Raw genomic sequence first — 17,869 nt, forward strand, 5'->3', positions numbered from 1 at the left:
AACATGCACACATGCGCGCACACAAACACACACACACATGTGCACACAGGGTCTAGGCGGAACACAGGCACGCATCGTAAGAGTTCAAAAGTCATACAGTGTAGGAAATTAGTTCACACATCAGAACAACATTCTATTGGGGTCGTTGCATAATTCAAGCTCCCGACGGCGGGGAGCATGAAGGGGTCTGGTTGTTTGGTTGGTGGGTGGGTGGGTTGGTTTGTTGCCATTATGACGTTAGAAAACTATGTGATTGGAATGGCGCAGATGATGACGGGATAATAATGACGATATAAGATGACCCGGCCTGTCAGATGACTGAGGTGTGAGAGAGAAGGATGTACTTAATGCGAGCATGCGTCTGAGTGTTTGAAATGCTCTCCACACACCTCCTTCATGTTTTCAAGTCTTAACAACAAACAAAAAAATCCAATTCCGTATATTTATACTTCTGGAACCATTCCCTTACCTTTCACCTTTCAAAATATATAATATATATCATATTAGAGTATATAAAATATAGAATCGGTACAATCCCTTTTCAAAGCTCCAGAGTACTTCTTAAGTATAGCAACAACTGCTGTAAATAACAGTTGGTGTGCAATGGTAACAATTTCTCATTTTTAAAGATTTGTTGGTATGTCATTTGAAAACATGATGAATATTTTTAAAAATAACTTTTGACTCTTAAGTGATTTTGACCGATTTAGTCCAGTGCAATGAATGACCCTCCAACAACAACGGGCATTTGCTCCTTTTTAAAATGTATCTGCCCAAGCCTCCAAGAGCTGAATGTTATATAAAATGTTTTACTGAAAACTGAAAACTATGCTTTCAGACCCACATTTTTGCATAAGGTTTCATCACAAAGCGGTAGTAAGTGGAGGGAGGGTGTGGACGGAGTGGCTTTTTAGAACAACACAAACTTATCACAGGTTATATTGAACCAGAACGACTGTTTATAACATTCTATTAAGACTAAAGTTTATTGAAAAAGATCTAAAGATTTCATTTTAACAAGACAAGAAAAAAGCAATAGCAAATTGAACTATTAACTAGGTTATGCATAGCGAGTAACTGTTTCTAGTAATAAGGGAAGAGCGTCCCCCAACCCTCCGGACATTTTTTTCAGTTTTCTTGACTTTTATATTTTTTTATATTGTAATTTTGATATATTGGTACAAAGCACGAACGTACTAAAAGTTCTCTCAGTGCAGTGGACTACTGGAAGAGCCTCTCCACTAGTCGCTTTGTTCCCTTTTGCTCAGAAACGCCCCCTCCCTGTACCAGAATCACGCAAATACACAGACAGTGAAACAAATAAATACATAAATACACAGATAAATTAATCAATTAATAAATATATAATAAATACAAATAAATAGAAAAATAAATAGTTTAAAAAATAGGTAAGTAAATAAGCAGATAAACAAATACAGTTGTATTCTAAGATTTTGTTCGGTTTCTTTTGCCGCGGTAGCTAACTGAAAGTGAATCCAAATCTTTTCTTTTTTTCTCCACAAGCAACATGACAACAATTGAACAGTTTCCTCACAAGTTTTTCTAAGTAACTGAACCACCACTTCATAATAAGTTGTCATATGAAAAAGACAAGCTCAAACAAAAGAACAGTGACAACTCATATAGTACAGTAGATATTGTAAAACAAATGTAGACTATATATGTATATATATATATCATCTATTTGTACACAGCAAATAAAGACACAGTTGTCATAGATCCTTTTTAAGGAAACAAATATCTAGACTAACGGAACTAGCTAATCATCATTTAGTTTTGACAAACGTTTCACGCTCAGCAAGTAACCTAAAAGTCAGCAAGCCAAACAAAAAGAAATACAAAATCAAAATTTGTTCAGTGATTCTTACGAGGCCCAAATTCGTTCATCTGGTTATTCAGCAAAGAAATAGTCTCACCAGATTTTTGGGCCAACAATAAACAAATATTAAACAAAGAACAGCAGCTCAATTCAATGCCAACATCAAAGTTTTTTTTTTCTTTAAACAACACATAGAACAACAAAGTTGGATATTTAAGATATGTGAATAATGTAGTATAGCACCTACTGTTGATCGCTAAAAGGAAGTTCTTTTCAAATGTAAGTTCACAAACGCAGCGCGAAGAAAATGATATCGATAATGTATAGTATCCTCTCTAAATGGGTAGATGTGTATATATCTATTTACTGATATCCCATATTAACTGATGACAAAAACAGGAAAACAAGTGGACAAAGGGTCTTCTTGCTTTGGGCTCTGGACTATAAGGATGGTTAGGCCTTGGAAAGACCCCTCTCCCTTCCCTTTTGGGTATCGCTGTTGAATAATTACGCACTAGTACATATGTGAAAAATTACCAAAATCACCTGCCTCAGTTTGCATCCCTTCCATCTACAAAATCACTGCCAACTTAGATTTCCCAAAAAACAAACAACCTTTGATCCTATAAAGTACCACGGCAGAACGACGAGACAAGGTGGTGCCCCCTCCCTCCCGCCCCGGCCCCCCCTAGTTAGCCAGTCAAAATATTTTTCTCTTTTTTCAAATCCAGATTCTTGTAAAAATTCTTCAATAATTATTATTTTAATCATCATTTATAAAAATAGATCTTCTTTCTCTTTATTTTTATCTTTTTCTAAACGCATTTTTTTTTCCAAGCAAAGAGATCTTCTCTTTGGCAACAGTGTGATTTTTTTTTTTCTTCTTAAATTACTGAACGTGTCATCAGGAAAGCTAACCCATCCCCTCCCTCGCCCCATCTCCCTGAACCACTGTGAGGAAAGACATTATGTTTTGTTTGCGATACCAAACAAAAGCAATGCTCGAAATTCTTTTTTTTTTTCTACATCAGTTTGTGGGATTGTGGAATCCCATCTATAATAGATAAGGGGAACTTTTGGATACACACTAAAAATGAATGAATGGTTCACCAATTTAAAAAAGAGCCCCCTCCCTTTTACCGACAGGGAGGTATATAATACTAACGACAGTGGATCCGGATTTACAAAAGAAAAACAAATCCTGAATCAAGACAGAGAAAAGGTTTCAATCTAAAAAGGACGTTCTCTTCTCTGAAATAAGGGGGAATACAGGGATTTGCTACTGTTTACACAGAAGAGAGAAATCATTTAAACAACCACAACGAACAGAAAGAATATACAACAAAGAGAAGCCTGCATTATCACAGGAGCTTCCAAAAAATTCATGAACATTTTTCATCGTTTCATTTTTGTAATACATAGGCAACATTGGCTTATAGGTCCAAAGTTATAATATAAGCCATTTCTAGTTCAATTTGTTTGATGGTTTGTCGGTTGCTTTGTGTTCCGGTTGGAGTTTGAGTTTGCTGTGTTGGATGGCTGTAGTAGGGTGGTAGTGGTAGTGACTGAAGGGGCTAAGGGACGGGTGGAGGTGGGGGGAGAGGGGGGGGGGGGGGGAGGAGGTTGGGGGCAATTTGGGAGCAGACAAAGTCGCGGGGCAACTGCTTCTATCTGTTAAAGTTCAGGACTTGTGTGTCTTGTTAGTCTTGAAGGAGACTTGCAAGACGCGGTCGCCCAACCTGTAGCCGTTGAGACTGGCGATGGCCATGGCCGCCTCGTCGTAATTCGTCATGGTGACGAAGCCGAAGCCTTTGCACTTGTTGGTGTTGAAGTCACGGATCACCTTGACGTTGTTGACTGCGCCGAAGGGCCCGAACAGCTGCCAGAGCACGCTCTCATCCGAATCTGGCGACAGGTTGTACACGAAGATGCACCAACCAGTGCCTGTGTGCCCAGGGATGTTCATGCCAACCAGGCTGGTCATGCTGTCGATGGTGATGGGGGAGAACCTGAGAGGAAAGGGAGAGCAGAAGAAGAGAAAAAGAGAGTTTTCATTGAACAGGTTGAAGTACACAGTTGAACAACAATGTTTGCATCTAGTACAGGAAATGGCCATAAACTGGTGAAAAACCTATCTCCAGCAACAAGCTGTGAACCAAATATGAAAAGATAATCCTCCCTCCAAATATAAAAGCTTGCCATGCCGCTTAACCTTCTGATACGCATCTGTCTACAGCCGTAATAAACAATAAGCTTCATCTTTTAACTCTTTACAGTGTATGGTTCAAACTACAAAAAAACTGATCTCCAAGCTAAAATACACATCAGATGAATTAGGATGCATATGCATGGGTGTTTATTGTGGACGTTCATGTCTAAATGCACAAGTTTGTCTGCGTAGCTACTGCTAAATGAGCTCCTCATGTTCTGAGAGGAATGTAAGGAGCGACGACAGCGCAGAGCTGTATTTCCGCCTCAGGAGATGCAGATGAAGGTTCTCTCTTTGTGTCCTTGAGTGGCTCCTTCAGCAGCTAAATTGCAGGAAGTTGTTGAATTAAACCGTTTCTAGAAATCCATCGAAGATCATGCACCAGTCTGCTAAATCTGTTCTCATTCGCCTCATAATCTTCTCCTTTTTCTTGTGATGCAAGAGATTTGAATCCTCAGTTGACTTCACATAATTGCCTTTCCGCTCAAAGGAAAGGGAAAGGAGGGGGAAAAAAATAAATCACCACTTTTAAATAAAAGGTAAATGAGATAAAAAGGATAATTTCTTATGCCACCTCTCTCCGAGAAACGACTATAGGCATTATTGGGTGTGCTTTAATTGAGATTTCCGCTTTGCTGCAGCTGTCTCGGAGAAGGCTGCTTTCTTAATGAAAGAGGGGGGGGGGGGGCAAACTAAATGGAAAATGGAAGCACTTTACGCCCAGTGGCATTAAGGTACAAAGTGTATTCCTCCCACTCCTCCCGCAGTCTGCAGGGTGTTCTGTTCTATTCCAGAGCTGGTGGCATTGATCGATAGCGCCGCTTTCTGCTCGGGGCCCCCACCCTCCTCACTCTCTCCAGCGACTATATATGGCCGGCAATCACTGCGACCTTCCTGCATGACTTTGGTCACGCAGAGTTTGCTTCTGGCCATTGTAGTTGCCTTGAACGCTGATACGAGCACCGAGGGAGGTTAGCGTATTGTTAGTGAGGGCTCTTGCTCTTTATAGACTTTTATTTCTTGAGTGCATTAAGTGAGATAAAACAGATTATATTAGTGTGTAGGTGTATGTACACCGTACACATATAGTATATTTCTGTATGATAACATGAATTAGATTACAGTAACCTGTCATAAATCTATGACTGAGATACAAGGGATTTTTCATATTTCATATTTGCTGTAAAGCAAACTGTAATTTAAAGGGTTCCCAATCCTTTGTTCATATTTTCTCCAGCATCAAGAATCTTTACTGGCTTCACCACGTCGAGGCCTTGTCTGACATGCTCGGCTGCGTTCAAGCCTCTCCTGCTCATTGTGGTGATTTATATGCAAAAGCTGAAGTATGTGAGGAGGTTTGGAGGCCAGCTAACACTGCCACTGTGAGAATGTGGAGATACGCGAGCCTGTATATGTACGTGTGTGTGTGTGTAAATGTGCATGCGAGCGTACCCATCAGAGCGGGACCAAACACTAACCAATGTTACAGACGAGACCAGGGGTTGCATAGCAACAGTGTAGCTGACCAGATATCTATTCTGTCCTTTCTAAAGCCAACCATCTCCAGCTCTTAACATCTTTCTTCTCTTTTCTTGCAAATAATAACCTCAGATCACTGAAAAGCACTTCTAAGTTGATGGCAAGCTTTGCAATCAGGACGGCTGAACCAGACACTATTTTCACCTTTATAAAATGATAAAGAGACTCAGAGTGAGGCTACGGTGCTTATCGGGCTTATAGCAGCTTTTCAGGGGAACTTGCTAAGGGAGCGTTTCTCTCAAGATAAAACTTCATCTCTGTTCGAGTTGCTAAACTGCCTTCAGATGGTGTCCCCTGTGCTTGCAACATGCAAGATGCCAAGGTCAGCACATTGAAACGTCTATCGCCACAGTTCCACCACAGCTCAGGGTGATGTCAGACCTATGGTAGCGAGAAAGCAAAATGAAACAGGGAGGCGAAAAGGAAGGAAGTGGAGCAGAGCAGTGCCGAGCAAAGCTGCAGTGAAACAGCATTTCCTGTTTCCAGCAGGGATCCAGGTTCATCCAGCCTCATCCTGTGTCCTCGCCGAACACTACCTCATCTCAGCTGGTACTGCCATGAAATTAAAGGCAATATGTAATTGTGTCATGGCTACCACTGCACAGATGTACTTCTATGTCATAAATAATTGTGTACATGCTTGATAGTGGATGTAGAGGGGTTTTATTCTAATGTTGTAGTGAGGTAATGCCTAGATCATCAAAGTGATGAATACATGTGCTACTTCAGAAAGACTCTTCCCGAGCAATAGCTGTATGAGTGACAAGGCAGGAGAACCTGAATCCGGTACAAAAAAAACACACCTAGAAATTAGGAGTATTACACCAGAGAACAAAATCCATTCAGTACACAGAAACAACCCAAAACAATCCCAACAACACCAGCACTTGTCATAATCAAAACAAAGCAAATTCATCACCATTGAAAACAAAGACAGATTTTTTTTTCTTTTTTTTTTTTTAACACCTTAAGTGATTGGAAGTGTTTTAAAACCAACTGAAGCTTACGAGAAGAAAACCCAAACAAATCAAAGAACCAAAAAATGCAGTTGACCTTCAACGAATTGTCAAACGCAAAGTGACTGCAAAAATACAAGGAAATGTAAACTAATAACAATAAAAAAAGAACAGAAAAAAGGGATATTGAAAAATCATTGAGTCAACATGGACATCTGGCATTGGGTGAAGTTTTTAATTACCTCTTTACGCCATAGGCCATATTAAGCAAATTGTCCAGCCTGTAAAGAGAAGGAGGGTTCTGGGGTTAATGGTGGGCAGATGGTCGACTCACTCAATGGAACTAATGTTAAGTCCCTACTGCATGGTCCTCCTCACTCAAGAGCAAACAAACCCATCTATAGTTGGCCCATTACACTGAGGAGCCCCACCAGAAAACGCTATCATCAGTGAATGAAGCCACAGTACCATCAGTGTGGTCGGCCACTGCGCTACTTCACAGGCTTTGGCGGAGCGCTGCACTAGCTAACACAGGAGCATCGACGTTACTGCGGGTGCGACTGGTTAACTGTTGTACAATACTACAGCAGTGGACACTTCGCTATTATAGTCACATACAGAGCACTGATGGCGGCAGGGCGGGAACATAGCATGGCACGCGGCTATACTATGACGCTAGGCTAGCCATAGTGCTATGCAAGGGCAAATCATCGGTTTACTTTACATGTAGGGTATCCATACAATTTACACCACCACATTGATGGTTTATTTGAATCTTTTCATGAACTACGGTCTTTAATTAGTGTTGACTCGATTGAGAGAACACCTGAGATGACAGGAAACGATCCAGAGTTCTGTCAGTGTAATGGTTTGGCATTTGAATGATGGTGAGCGAGAGAGAGGTGATTATGATAAGTGTGTTTTCTATGAGGCGGACCAACAAAAACACAACTGAACATTAAACTAGCCATGAAATTGCGAATGTCTGTCTTTGTGGTCGGGGTCAACCTGCTAAGTGCTAACGGGTCAGGTGGAATGGCTGAGCGTTAGTCAGAGGGTGTCCTCTGTCTAAAAGGGTGAGGTTTTGGGAATCGTTGTGGTTTCATAATAACTTGCCCTGTGAATGACAGCCAGTGTGCAGTTTATGTGAAAGTGTGTGTGTGTGTGTTTGGTTTAAGAGCCCAGCGGGCTGTGTGTGTATGTGTATGTGTGTGTTTGTGAGCTGGACTTCAGAAACCTGGAGGCTGTATGAAATGTGGGCCCTCTTGGATGGATGCAGTCTGCTTGGTGACTCAATGACCTTCATTCCTCACTTGGGTCTGGCCTGTCTCATGTCTTATTAACTCTTCTGGCCTAATGGACAGGGGCCACGGCTTATTGAGCAACAGCTGGCCAGTGACGCCTCGTTCCTCTTGAAAACACTAGAAACTCTCTGACTTAGCCTCGCCTACGCAGGTTGTTTCTCCTTCTCTCTTTCAGTCAACAAGCATTTGCTTTCTTCCAACACAACTGCTACATACATAAAAAAAAAAAATGTATTGAATATTTTTGGTTTTTATCACAACATAATCCTGGTAACTACTCTACAATTACACCATTCAAAAGCTACATTAGTATTTTCTCACATGAGAAACACAGAACTTAATTATTAGTTTATTTAAATTAAGAAAGCAATTAGGTTTTGAAGGCTTTTTATTTAATAATTTGTATAATAAAAATCACAATAATATTCATGTTGAACATTTGAAATTAAATTGACATCGCATGTTAGAGATAACAGATCAGTAATCAGGGACAATTAATCACCGGGATACCTGGTAATTGTAGTTAAGTACCTTATGAATTAGAAATCTTGCAGAAATCTGAGGACTGAGGATCAGGACTGAAGAGCACTGTAATAACCTGTGCTCTGAAATGTTTTTGTTATAGTGGCTAGTTGCTGTTTTTATTTTTAAGATGCATTTACATTTTTTAAATATCTAAATAAAGTAATATCTTAAGTTCTTGCGATGAAATACCCACCAGCTGAATTAAGTTATGTAACCTTTTTACATTTGATATAAACCATCTGAGTGTATTTGTAAGACTACTTGTTGTCTGGGTTCAAAGTGTGCATGCACTGTAGCACTTTACTCTCTTAACATTACCAAAACGTAGGATATACGCAATCATTAAAGCGGTAATTAGCCCATTACGTGGGAAGAGAACAAGCAGGCTGCTTTGTGGGTAAACGAGTCAATTGGAGAGGGTGCTCAGAGGAGAGGCGCTCCAGGTCCGGGAGCACGAAGACATCTGCTGGCTGCCGGGCCGTTGGGCCACAACAAAACAACCTGCTGCTAACTCTCTCTCTCTCTCCCTCTTTCTCTCTCCCTCTCTCTCCCTGTCTCCCTCTCTCACTATCTGTTCCTCTCGCACATGTACGAACGCACACTGACGCACACTCACCACGCAAACACTCTGCCAGCTTTTCACACTGCCTCTCCAAGCTCGATATAAACAATAGGGCTTTTGTGCTTTCTCTCAATGCATGTTAATGGCAAAATGGGTGATTTTGTCTTCTCTTTTTTTTTTTCTTTGAACAATCTGTTCAATTAAAATTGGCTCCTGCCCTGGATATAATAAGGCTAATTAGCACCATTAGTTCACGACAGAGGATGGGAGACGAGCCGGGATCTAGGGCTCGCTGTTCTGTGTGTTGCTGTTTGCTTGGCTTGGAGAGGGACCATGCTGTACAAGCACATTATAGATAAACCATGTGATGTAGTCACACAGGATTGATGCACTTGTGATTCTATTTTTTAACTTGGGTCTGAGCACAAACTTGTTAAGTATGTTAAACAAGTATCTGTTTTACAATCTGCAATGGATTGTATTTCCAGCGCTAATTTACATTTCATTTTGTTTCTGGCATACATCAGTAGATGATTTTTGCTGAATTTTAATTGAATCCACACCATTATATTTCTTACTTTAGATTTAATTTAGTCTTTTTAAGGGACAAACAGAGCAACCAATAGCTCAGGGTTATTACATTGAGCACATTTTTAACTTCTACAGTGTTGAGGTGTGGCTTGAGAGCAGGAGCACAGAGACACGGTGCCGAAGTGTCCCGTGGTTGTGAGTTGTGATGGGAAGCGACAGCTCTCCTGCGGAGCCTGTAAATTGGCTTGGCGTATCACAGCCACACAGCCACGCTACATCGCTCAGGTGTCGCACCAGGGAAGCTGCTCCAGAAGAAAAATACCTTCCAAGCTCTGACTTTGATAGAGAGTAAACAGCACGACCGGCTTAGTGTTGTTGAAAGAGAGAGGAAATTGTATAAGCACACATTCTCTCCAATTCTGAGACGTTCCCGTCGGATCGGATGATGGAGCGTAACAACATACAATCGCCTGTTTCTGTCTTGTGTTTTGTTGAGGTGAAAGGTGACATGGCCTCAAGAAAGTAAGCCCAAACTCTCTGTAGGTGTCATATAAAACATTAAAAAAGATATATATATGTATGTTGTTTGCGTAGTTAGTGAGTGACTGGAAATGACCAGGGAGGATGCAATATATACAGTGTTTCAGCCATTTACTGCATATGGTGTATTGTAATAGCTTGTTGTGGAGATAAATTACATTTTTAGAAAACAGCTTTAAGGTTTTTCATATGCACTCAATTTCATCAAGTTGAAACAAGTTTAAAATATACTTATATATATGTTGATGTCACTTGTTTTAATTTGCCCTTTGTTTATTGGATGTAAGACATTAATCTGTCTTCAATAACTTCCAGCTTCTAATGCGAGGACGTAATACGATAGATTATGTCTCGTAAATCCTGCAAATGTGTTTTTATATTGACAGTGTATTTGAAGTGGGTCAAATACAAAAATAACATGATGGTTCATTGTATCACTGTGACCATATCATGCAGAATTAGGGCTTTAAAGTCAGAAAGACAACGATGCTTTTGCTTGATAAAAAGTTCCAACATCATTATCCAAACACATGTCTTTTGCCCAGGCTACAGGACGATTCTGTGTTGACATGATGGCAGCATGATGAAATGAGGGGAAATACGTAGTTGTGAACGACAGAACCCCACAGTCTCGTATGAGCAGTTCCTCTCTGATCCGGGTGGACCCACACAGAGCGCTCACGGGGTCTGACTTATTGACACCTGCACCAGGTGCAGAGCTCGCGCCTGCCGTTCAAAAAGGGGGAAGCCTTTGCTGAAACAACTGCTCACTGACGTCGCTGTGACTCATGCGCCCTTTGTGCGGGTGCGACATCCCCTGTTCGAACATTGCAAATTGCATTTGGTGGAAATGTTTTCCAAATCGGGCCTGTTGTTTGGAACCGACGTGTTTCCTTTATTAAACTCATTTGTTGTTACATCAACCAACAATATTTGCTCTCGAGTCTGAGACTGATGATATTAAATATCCACACGTGAAATAGGAATCCTGTTTGTCATTTAATGATACCAAACACACAGAAGGTTTCCAAATGTTAATCACGCCATCAATCAGACCCCATCAGATGACATATCAGAATTCATCATGATATGATCGATAAACTATCTATAACTAGCACTGTTAGTAAAGTTTGCTGATGAGTATTACTTGCTTCCTTCATGCTTAACTTGAACACATGAACCCGGAGATTCCCAACCTTTTGGGCAGATGGCCCTAGTGACATCACATTATGCCTATAATGTACTTTGTGTTTCATTCTGTTACATCATAATGTCTCTGGCATAGCGCTGGGAAGTAGGAGGAGCAGCTTCCTGGAAGTATATTTCCCACTCTGAATCCCCATTAAACCCTGAAATGGGTCCTCCCACTTTGCAACTCTATGACACGTTACAAGCTGCTTGTCAAGCAGGACTGCCTACAGAACAACAGAATCCACTCGCTTTAAATAGGAATTTCGACGAGGTCACCCAATAAATATCAGAAAACCGTACACGGGGTCAGCTCCCAAGGTTGGGAAACTCTGCATTTTACACATCTTTGGAACCAGTTACCCAGTATGCGTTTCAAAGCACAACCTGAACCCTTTCCCTCCTTATCCTGTCTCTTCCCTGCCCCACTTGCTCCTCCATGACCCTCTCTATGCACCGCCCCAGCACTCACCTGAACCTCTGAGCCTGGTGGTGGAGGGGGCCTGGGTATCGGCGGTTGGGGGACTGGTAGAGTTGTGACAGGAGGGCTTGGCTGGTCTTCTGGCTGGGGTTGTTGGCGAACTTGACCGTGATGGGCTCGGCGGCCCCTGTTGGCTTCTGTCCGTTCAGGCCCTTGATGGCCTCCTCAGCCTCTATCCTCTTATCAAAGCGGATGAAGCCCACACCTCGGGAGCCACCTGCGGGGCCAGCAGATCAAAAACAAACACAGGCCCCTTTTACTTCACAGGGTTTAGACACAACATCCACGGTCCATAGATTTCTACTCGGTGTTTGGCTCAATTTTGTGTTTTTCCAGTCCAACAATGTCAAACACTATTTATCCAAGTAGTAGCCTTTTCATTTTTCTTTTTTTTTTTAAATCCTCTGAAACTAAACCTTGTGCTGCATTTAAAACCATTTACTGTAGGTGTGGAGAAAGAGGTAAGACGGAGATGAATAGTATAGTAGCAACAGACACGAGCCGTAGACTGTGCATGTGAGGCTGTATTGTGGCATTGGTCCCGAGTCTGGTTAAAGCCACACAATCCATTCTTCCTTCATGCTAGCTCCAGTCACAGTCAGCCGTACACACACACACACACACACACACTCTTCATGCATTGTTCCCAGTGACATTTGAGCCGTTTCCTTGGAGATATTTTTTGACTGCCACCTGAGAGGAACATTCAGAGACTGTGCTCCATGGGAGGTACTTATTGGTGTCGGTGAATGCTCCGTGTGCGTTGCTGACTGTATATACAATAAATATATGTATGTGTGCATGTGCGCACCGGTATCTATTAATGGATGCTGTGCCTTGTTTTAATGAGGCTGCCTAGATGGCCCAAAGGATGCTCGCCCAGTGACAGCAGCACTCTGCCGAAGAGACTATTTACATAATATTGTGTGTGCACACAGGCATGTCTGCGTGACGGAGACTGAATAAAAGAGAGGCAGTGAGAAAGAGGGGGAATTTCGTGTTTGAGCATCATTGTGTGCAGTCTCTTTCGCACACATAAAAACCCTCCTTATTGTTATTCCACATTTTTGTACATGCCTATCCCTCTCCCCCAGCTCTTTTTTATACTTCCTGCTGGATTGTCTCACGGCGCTTGCTCCCCTGAATTCTTATTCGGAAGAGCACCTCGACGATCTCACTCCCCCTTTTGTTCTTTTCTTCTCTCCAGGACACGGGCAGCACAAGGTTATTTACTTTCCAGCTTGCATGCCGTCGAAATAAAAAGCCACTCTTTGAAAGCCAATCGTTGATGAAACATATCTTATATATATCTCAGGTGGAGCTTATTATTAATTATTAAATCATTTACTGATGTTATTTGTATTATTTCAATTGGAAAAAATATGTGAAACACAAATCTGGTGGAAAGTCAAAATTTTCTAAATATAATTTGCAGCTCAAACTCATTTGACTCGTTTGCACTTTCTCTGCAATTTTCTCGCCTTTCTGCAAATACTGGAAGCATTGTAAAAAAAACCCTATCCACAGTAATCTGTAGGGATCAGTGTTCTCCTGCAGCAGTAAAGTACTTTAAGGTGCGATACCGAAGGAAATAGGCAAACACTGACAACGATGACCAATTAGTTTGTTGTTCAGGTGTGTAATATACAAGATTCAGACTCAACTGAAATAAATCTACAATCTTAACTGACCGCCCACACTCTGCTCGGCATAGACCCAGACAAAAGCATTTGCCTTCGGCCTGTTGGATGATCTCATTAACTGCTATTCATTGTAAATGATTCTGTTTTATTCTTTCTTTCTTTTTTTACCTATCTGGCTCCTTCTCCCCTGACAGGCTTCCACAATTTCCCCTTCCGAACTTCCTCTTGTGCCAACTGTGTACCTGTACATTTGAATTAGCTTGTCAGAAGCAGAAAAATAACAATTCTAACGGGATCTACACACAGCGCAAACAACAACCGCTGCTGTTCCTCCGCTGGTCTTCATGCATTAGTTGTCATGCATGTGCTGAATGTGAGGTAAAACAGAGGTCAGTGCTGTGTCTTGGGAGAGAGCTGGTTGTGCGCGTCAGTAAGCGTGATTGGTCAAAGACTTTTAGATTTGAAAATGTAATCGGCAGTAAAACTCATCCGACACCATGCTTCACCTTGATATTTGGAATCTGCCCAATTTCACAACAGTCTACTTGCTGCGAGGCACTTAGCAACTCCAAAAGGCTTGCTCAAGGGCACCTCAGCGGTAGTTAAGGAAGAGGGGAGCATTGCTCCTTCACTTCCTCCGCTGAGACGAGAGGAGGGAGGGGAGGACTGCATTCGTCCTTTAATCCTCACACTTGTTTGGCATTGAGCTGCTCCTAAGCTGGTTCTGGCTGGAGGGCCTCTGGACAAATGCTCGGCATACTGATGAAGGCAGGGCACAAACACACACACACATGCATACGCACACACACGTTCTTAAGTGATGACTTGAAGAGGTGCTATTGAGAATGAAGTGTGAAAAGAGCATTGGAGGTGTCCCTGATCATTTGCAATCCTCCGTGACTGATTGCGGGCGTGTATATGTGGGAGAGATTTAACCTTTCTTTGTGTGTACTTCTGTTGTTCAAGTGTGCACTAGCTACTCTTGTCCTTGAGTTTGCACATAAGCATTGTAAGGAGGTGAGGTGATAGTTGACGTCATCACCCATTATTTTACAGTGTGTGTGTGTGTGTGTGTGTGTGCGCATTATCTCCCAAATGTGTCTACACACTATAGTATACAGCGCAGACTAGAGCAGTCTTGAGATATAAACACAATTCACTTATTTAAGAATTCAAAGTGGAATGAGAGTAGTGGGAGAGTTGTTTAATTTCCTTGTATTGTTGGACTGTCTTGGACCACAGGAACATGTTTGAATTTGTAAAATGGGTGTAGGTCCCCTTTAAGCCCGTCTGTTCTTACTGATGACGCAGAGTATATCTTTAAAGATGACTCATAAATGTATCGTTTCATATTTTTAGTGGAGCCATTCTAGAGCTTTTGATTGGACGCTGTTTTCAAAATACATGTTTCGTGAGCTCTGTAATGTTTGCGGCAGCAGGACGGTGCATTAACTCTACAATAAACTACAACGCCCATGTTCACGGTGCTGAATGAACAGGTCACCCAGTGTGACGGGTGTGGCTCGTTGTTGTGTTTTTGATAAATGCACAACAATTTTAAATCAGTGTGGATTCATGAAGCAGATTATTCAAAGTGTATTCCGCTGTTTGTTTATTACCACTCTGTCATGCCATATTAACGTTGTAAACCTTGAAGAGAGTTTATTTTTCTCCCGTTAAACATAACAAAAACAAACTTGCAATCTACGAAGCAAGCTGCCAGTCTCGGGAGTCCCACCTAATGACTGTCCTTTCAACCAGCCCCAGAAGCCTCGGCTACTTATCAACCGCCAGCCAGCCATACAGGCAACATTAGAGCACAATGTACTTACTAAGGTACAGCGATCCGTTTTTCTCCCTCTCTTCTTCGACTCTCTTTTTCTGCTCTCCCTTTCCTCCACAGAAATCAACAGCGGCTTATGTAACTCTCTCTACCTGTGCTTATCTCTCCTAACACACACCGACAGGCACATCGGCTGCCTTACTAATAACACGCCACCTCAATCTGGGGAGGGGGAAACAGAGAGAGAGAGAGAGGAGTCGGGAGACGAGAAGCGAGTGCTGGGGGGGGGTGGGGAAGATTGGAAGGCAGGAATGAAAAGGAGAAAGGGAAAAGTGGGAGTGGAGGAGAGAGGGAGGAAAGGAGAGAAGGTGATAGAAGAGAATGTGAGGAGGTGATGCTAAAAGGATGATCACGACGATGATGAAAGGAAACAGTGCTTTTCTCGCTTGCTCCTGCCCAAATATAGACAATCTTTCTCTAAAACCGACTATCATTTCCCCAAACACTGACTGAGAGAAATGACTGCTCCTCTGAGAGACCAGCGTAACGAAAGACACATCTCTGTCTCTCTCTCTCAAACGGAGAGTTTCATGCATCTCGTATCATTGTAAGCAGGGCAAGCCCATGCACTCACTGAGCTAGACGCATGCAATGATGCACGCATACACAAGCAAACATGTTTTCAGCCGCTCCGCCTCTCATCTGTTTATCTTTTACTTGAGAAGCTACATTGTGCCAACTGTATCAAATGATAAGACTTGCCATTCCGAAAGACTTGATAATCCGGCAGAGGAAGAAAGAAATCTTATTCCTGCCATCTTCTAATCATGGGGAGAAAAAAAAGAGAGCAACGTCCTTGTTTTAAGTAAGATTAGTGTTCCTGGGTGCAGATGGCGTTTGAAAAGGCAGCGAGAGGAGAGGCGAAGAGACTTTGAAGAGTGGAGGTGCCCTGTGCTTTAGCCTCTGTCAGAGCAGAGCTTCAACCATCTGTCTCGTGTGCGTGTGCGCATGTATCAATGTACATATCTGAATCTGTGTCGGCTCCCACAGAGGCAGTTGCACTTGGATTATTGGGGGAGGGGGGGGGGGGGAAGAAACTAAAGGCAGAGGGACGATGGTACAAGTCGTCCCTCCCAGAAAGTGCAACTCTGCTCGTATTACCTTTACCTTGACCGTTCTGTTCTCTGCTGCTGGACAGGCAGAGAACAGGGATTCAGTGTGGTGTCAGTCTGAAGGGGAACATCCATTATTCAAGTCAAGAGAGGAGAGAGCATACCAACCGCACAGAGGAAGGGTGATTCATTTGAGATCAAAAATAAATGAATTGTGTAAACGTGAACGGTCAGAGTACAAGAAGAAAGCAAGAACCAAACTGTAAAACCGAGCAGTCTTGTGCGGCGACGTCTGTGGAAAGACTAACAACAAGTCACACTACGATGTGGCACTTCCCTGACCTTGAAATGCATGTTGTTTTGGTATTTCTGTAGCCAGCACAGCAGGCATGGCACAAAGGTGGAAGGAGAGACAAAAGGAGACGGGAGTTTCATGCAGATGAGGCCGCACAGAGAGATGCTGGTGTTTTAGAGAAAATTGGCTTTGCTGGTGCTGATCTGTTTTCAGTGCTCTTTTTATGACCGATAATGTAAAATCTTGAGTAAATCACATGCAACCAATGCCAGGCTGCTGCAGAATACAGAGGTCTATGAACCTACTCACATGAAACCGGTCAGTTGTATGTTCCTGGGGAGACTTTTGACACACTCCGGTCTGTTTGTGTCTCTCTCTTTCCTCCTCTAAAAATACCAAATTACAAGGGATAACAGCTTTGTGTGCTTCCTCTCCAAGTTCTAGCAAAAGTGGCGTTTCAGTTGTGCTAAAGTAAAATAGCTTTGGTCAAATTGTACAGGGGTGAGTCACAAAGCAAGCAATCTCCAAACAATTTTGTCAGCGGTGCCATTATTGTTGCACGTGAACATCATAACATTTTAGCCTCCAACAGAGTCACTAACTGCACACCACGGTTCCTGTGAAGTCCAAATAAAAATGTGCAACGTCATACACACCAAACACGACACGACCGGACTTTCAATACCTCCATAAACAAAAAAATGTAACTTTAAGAGACCCATCATGTGCTTCTGGCAGCATATTTGTAATGCTGCATGTTTGAGCATTACACTTCTCAAACATTATCATGTTTCTTGTCTTGGCTAAGCGAGTCTTGACATTTTTTTCAGAATACAACTTTGCAAGAAATAACACCCAAAATGTCTCAAAAGCTTTCAAACATGGACGCCTCATGCCAGCAACATTTCAAGGTAACTGAACCTTAATTTAACGCTATTTTGATGAGGAACAATAATACAACTGCTCAATGCCAAATAATTATTCATTCAGTGGGCAAAACACACTTGTTATGAGTAACAACTCAAAATCTTGAGTTGTATGATGCCATGAACACTTGCGTCTTGTTGCCATGGGAATCCTTGCCATTGCTACCTTCCATCCCACATGAAGGGAGCTCAGCATCGGTCTTTCCACAGCCAATCCAGACACACACTGAGCAGCAATTCACATCGCAACCAACGTTTGCAGAAGCCAAGTATGTGGATCGATTGTACTTGTACATTGATCAGGAAAGCATTGACCTCTGCCCGCATCGAGGTCCGGGATGAAGAACTAGGAAGAGACAAATATCGATCCAAAGCTGTCCCTGGTATCATATCTGTTTCAAATTGAGGCGAGCTTAAACCAGCAGTCGGAGCACG

General features: G+C 42.2%; 1 protein-coding gene across 3 annotated transcripts in view; it reads right to left on the minus strand.

The window, feature by feature from the left end:
- Window positions 1-2,847: 2,847 nt before the first annotated feature.
- The window catches only part of elavl4 (ELAV like neuron-specific RNA binding protein 4), a gene marked incomplete at its 5' end in the record, with an annotated part of 64,994 nt that continues 49,972 nt past the window's right edge, over window positions 2,848-17,869 (minus strand). Inside the window, 3 exons of one of the 3 annotated variants that reach the window (XM_079267622.1) lie at window positions 2,848-3,849; window positions 6,787-6,825; window positions 11,667-11,892. In XM_079267622.1, coding sequence (XP_079123748.1) covers window positions 3,522-3,849; window positions 6,787-6,825; window positions 11,667-11,892 — 593 coding nt within the window. In that variant the 3' untranslated portion in view covers window positions 2,848-3,521. Of the gene's footprint in view, window positions 3,850-6,786; window positions 6,826-11,666; window positions 11,902-17,869 lie in introns of all 3 variants that reach the window. The other 2 variants (XM_079267621.1, XM_079267623.1) reach the window with 2 other exon arrangements.

This window comes from Melanostigma gelatinosum (assembly GCF_949748355.1).
Source record: "Melanostigma gelatinosum genome assembly, chromosome: 4".
Taxonomy (NCBI): domain Eukaryota; kingdom Metazoa; phylum Chordata; class Actinopteri; order Perciformes; family Zoarcidae; genus Melanostigma; species Melanostigma gelatinosum.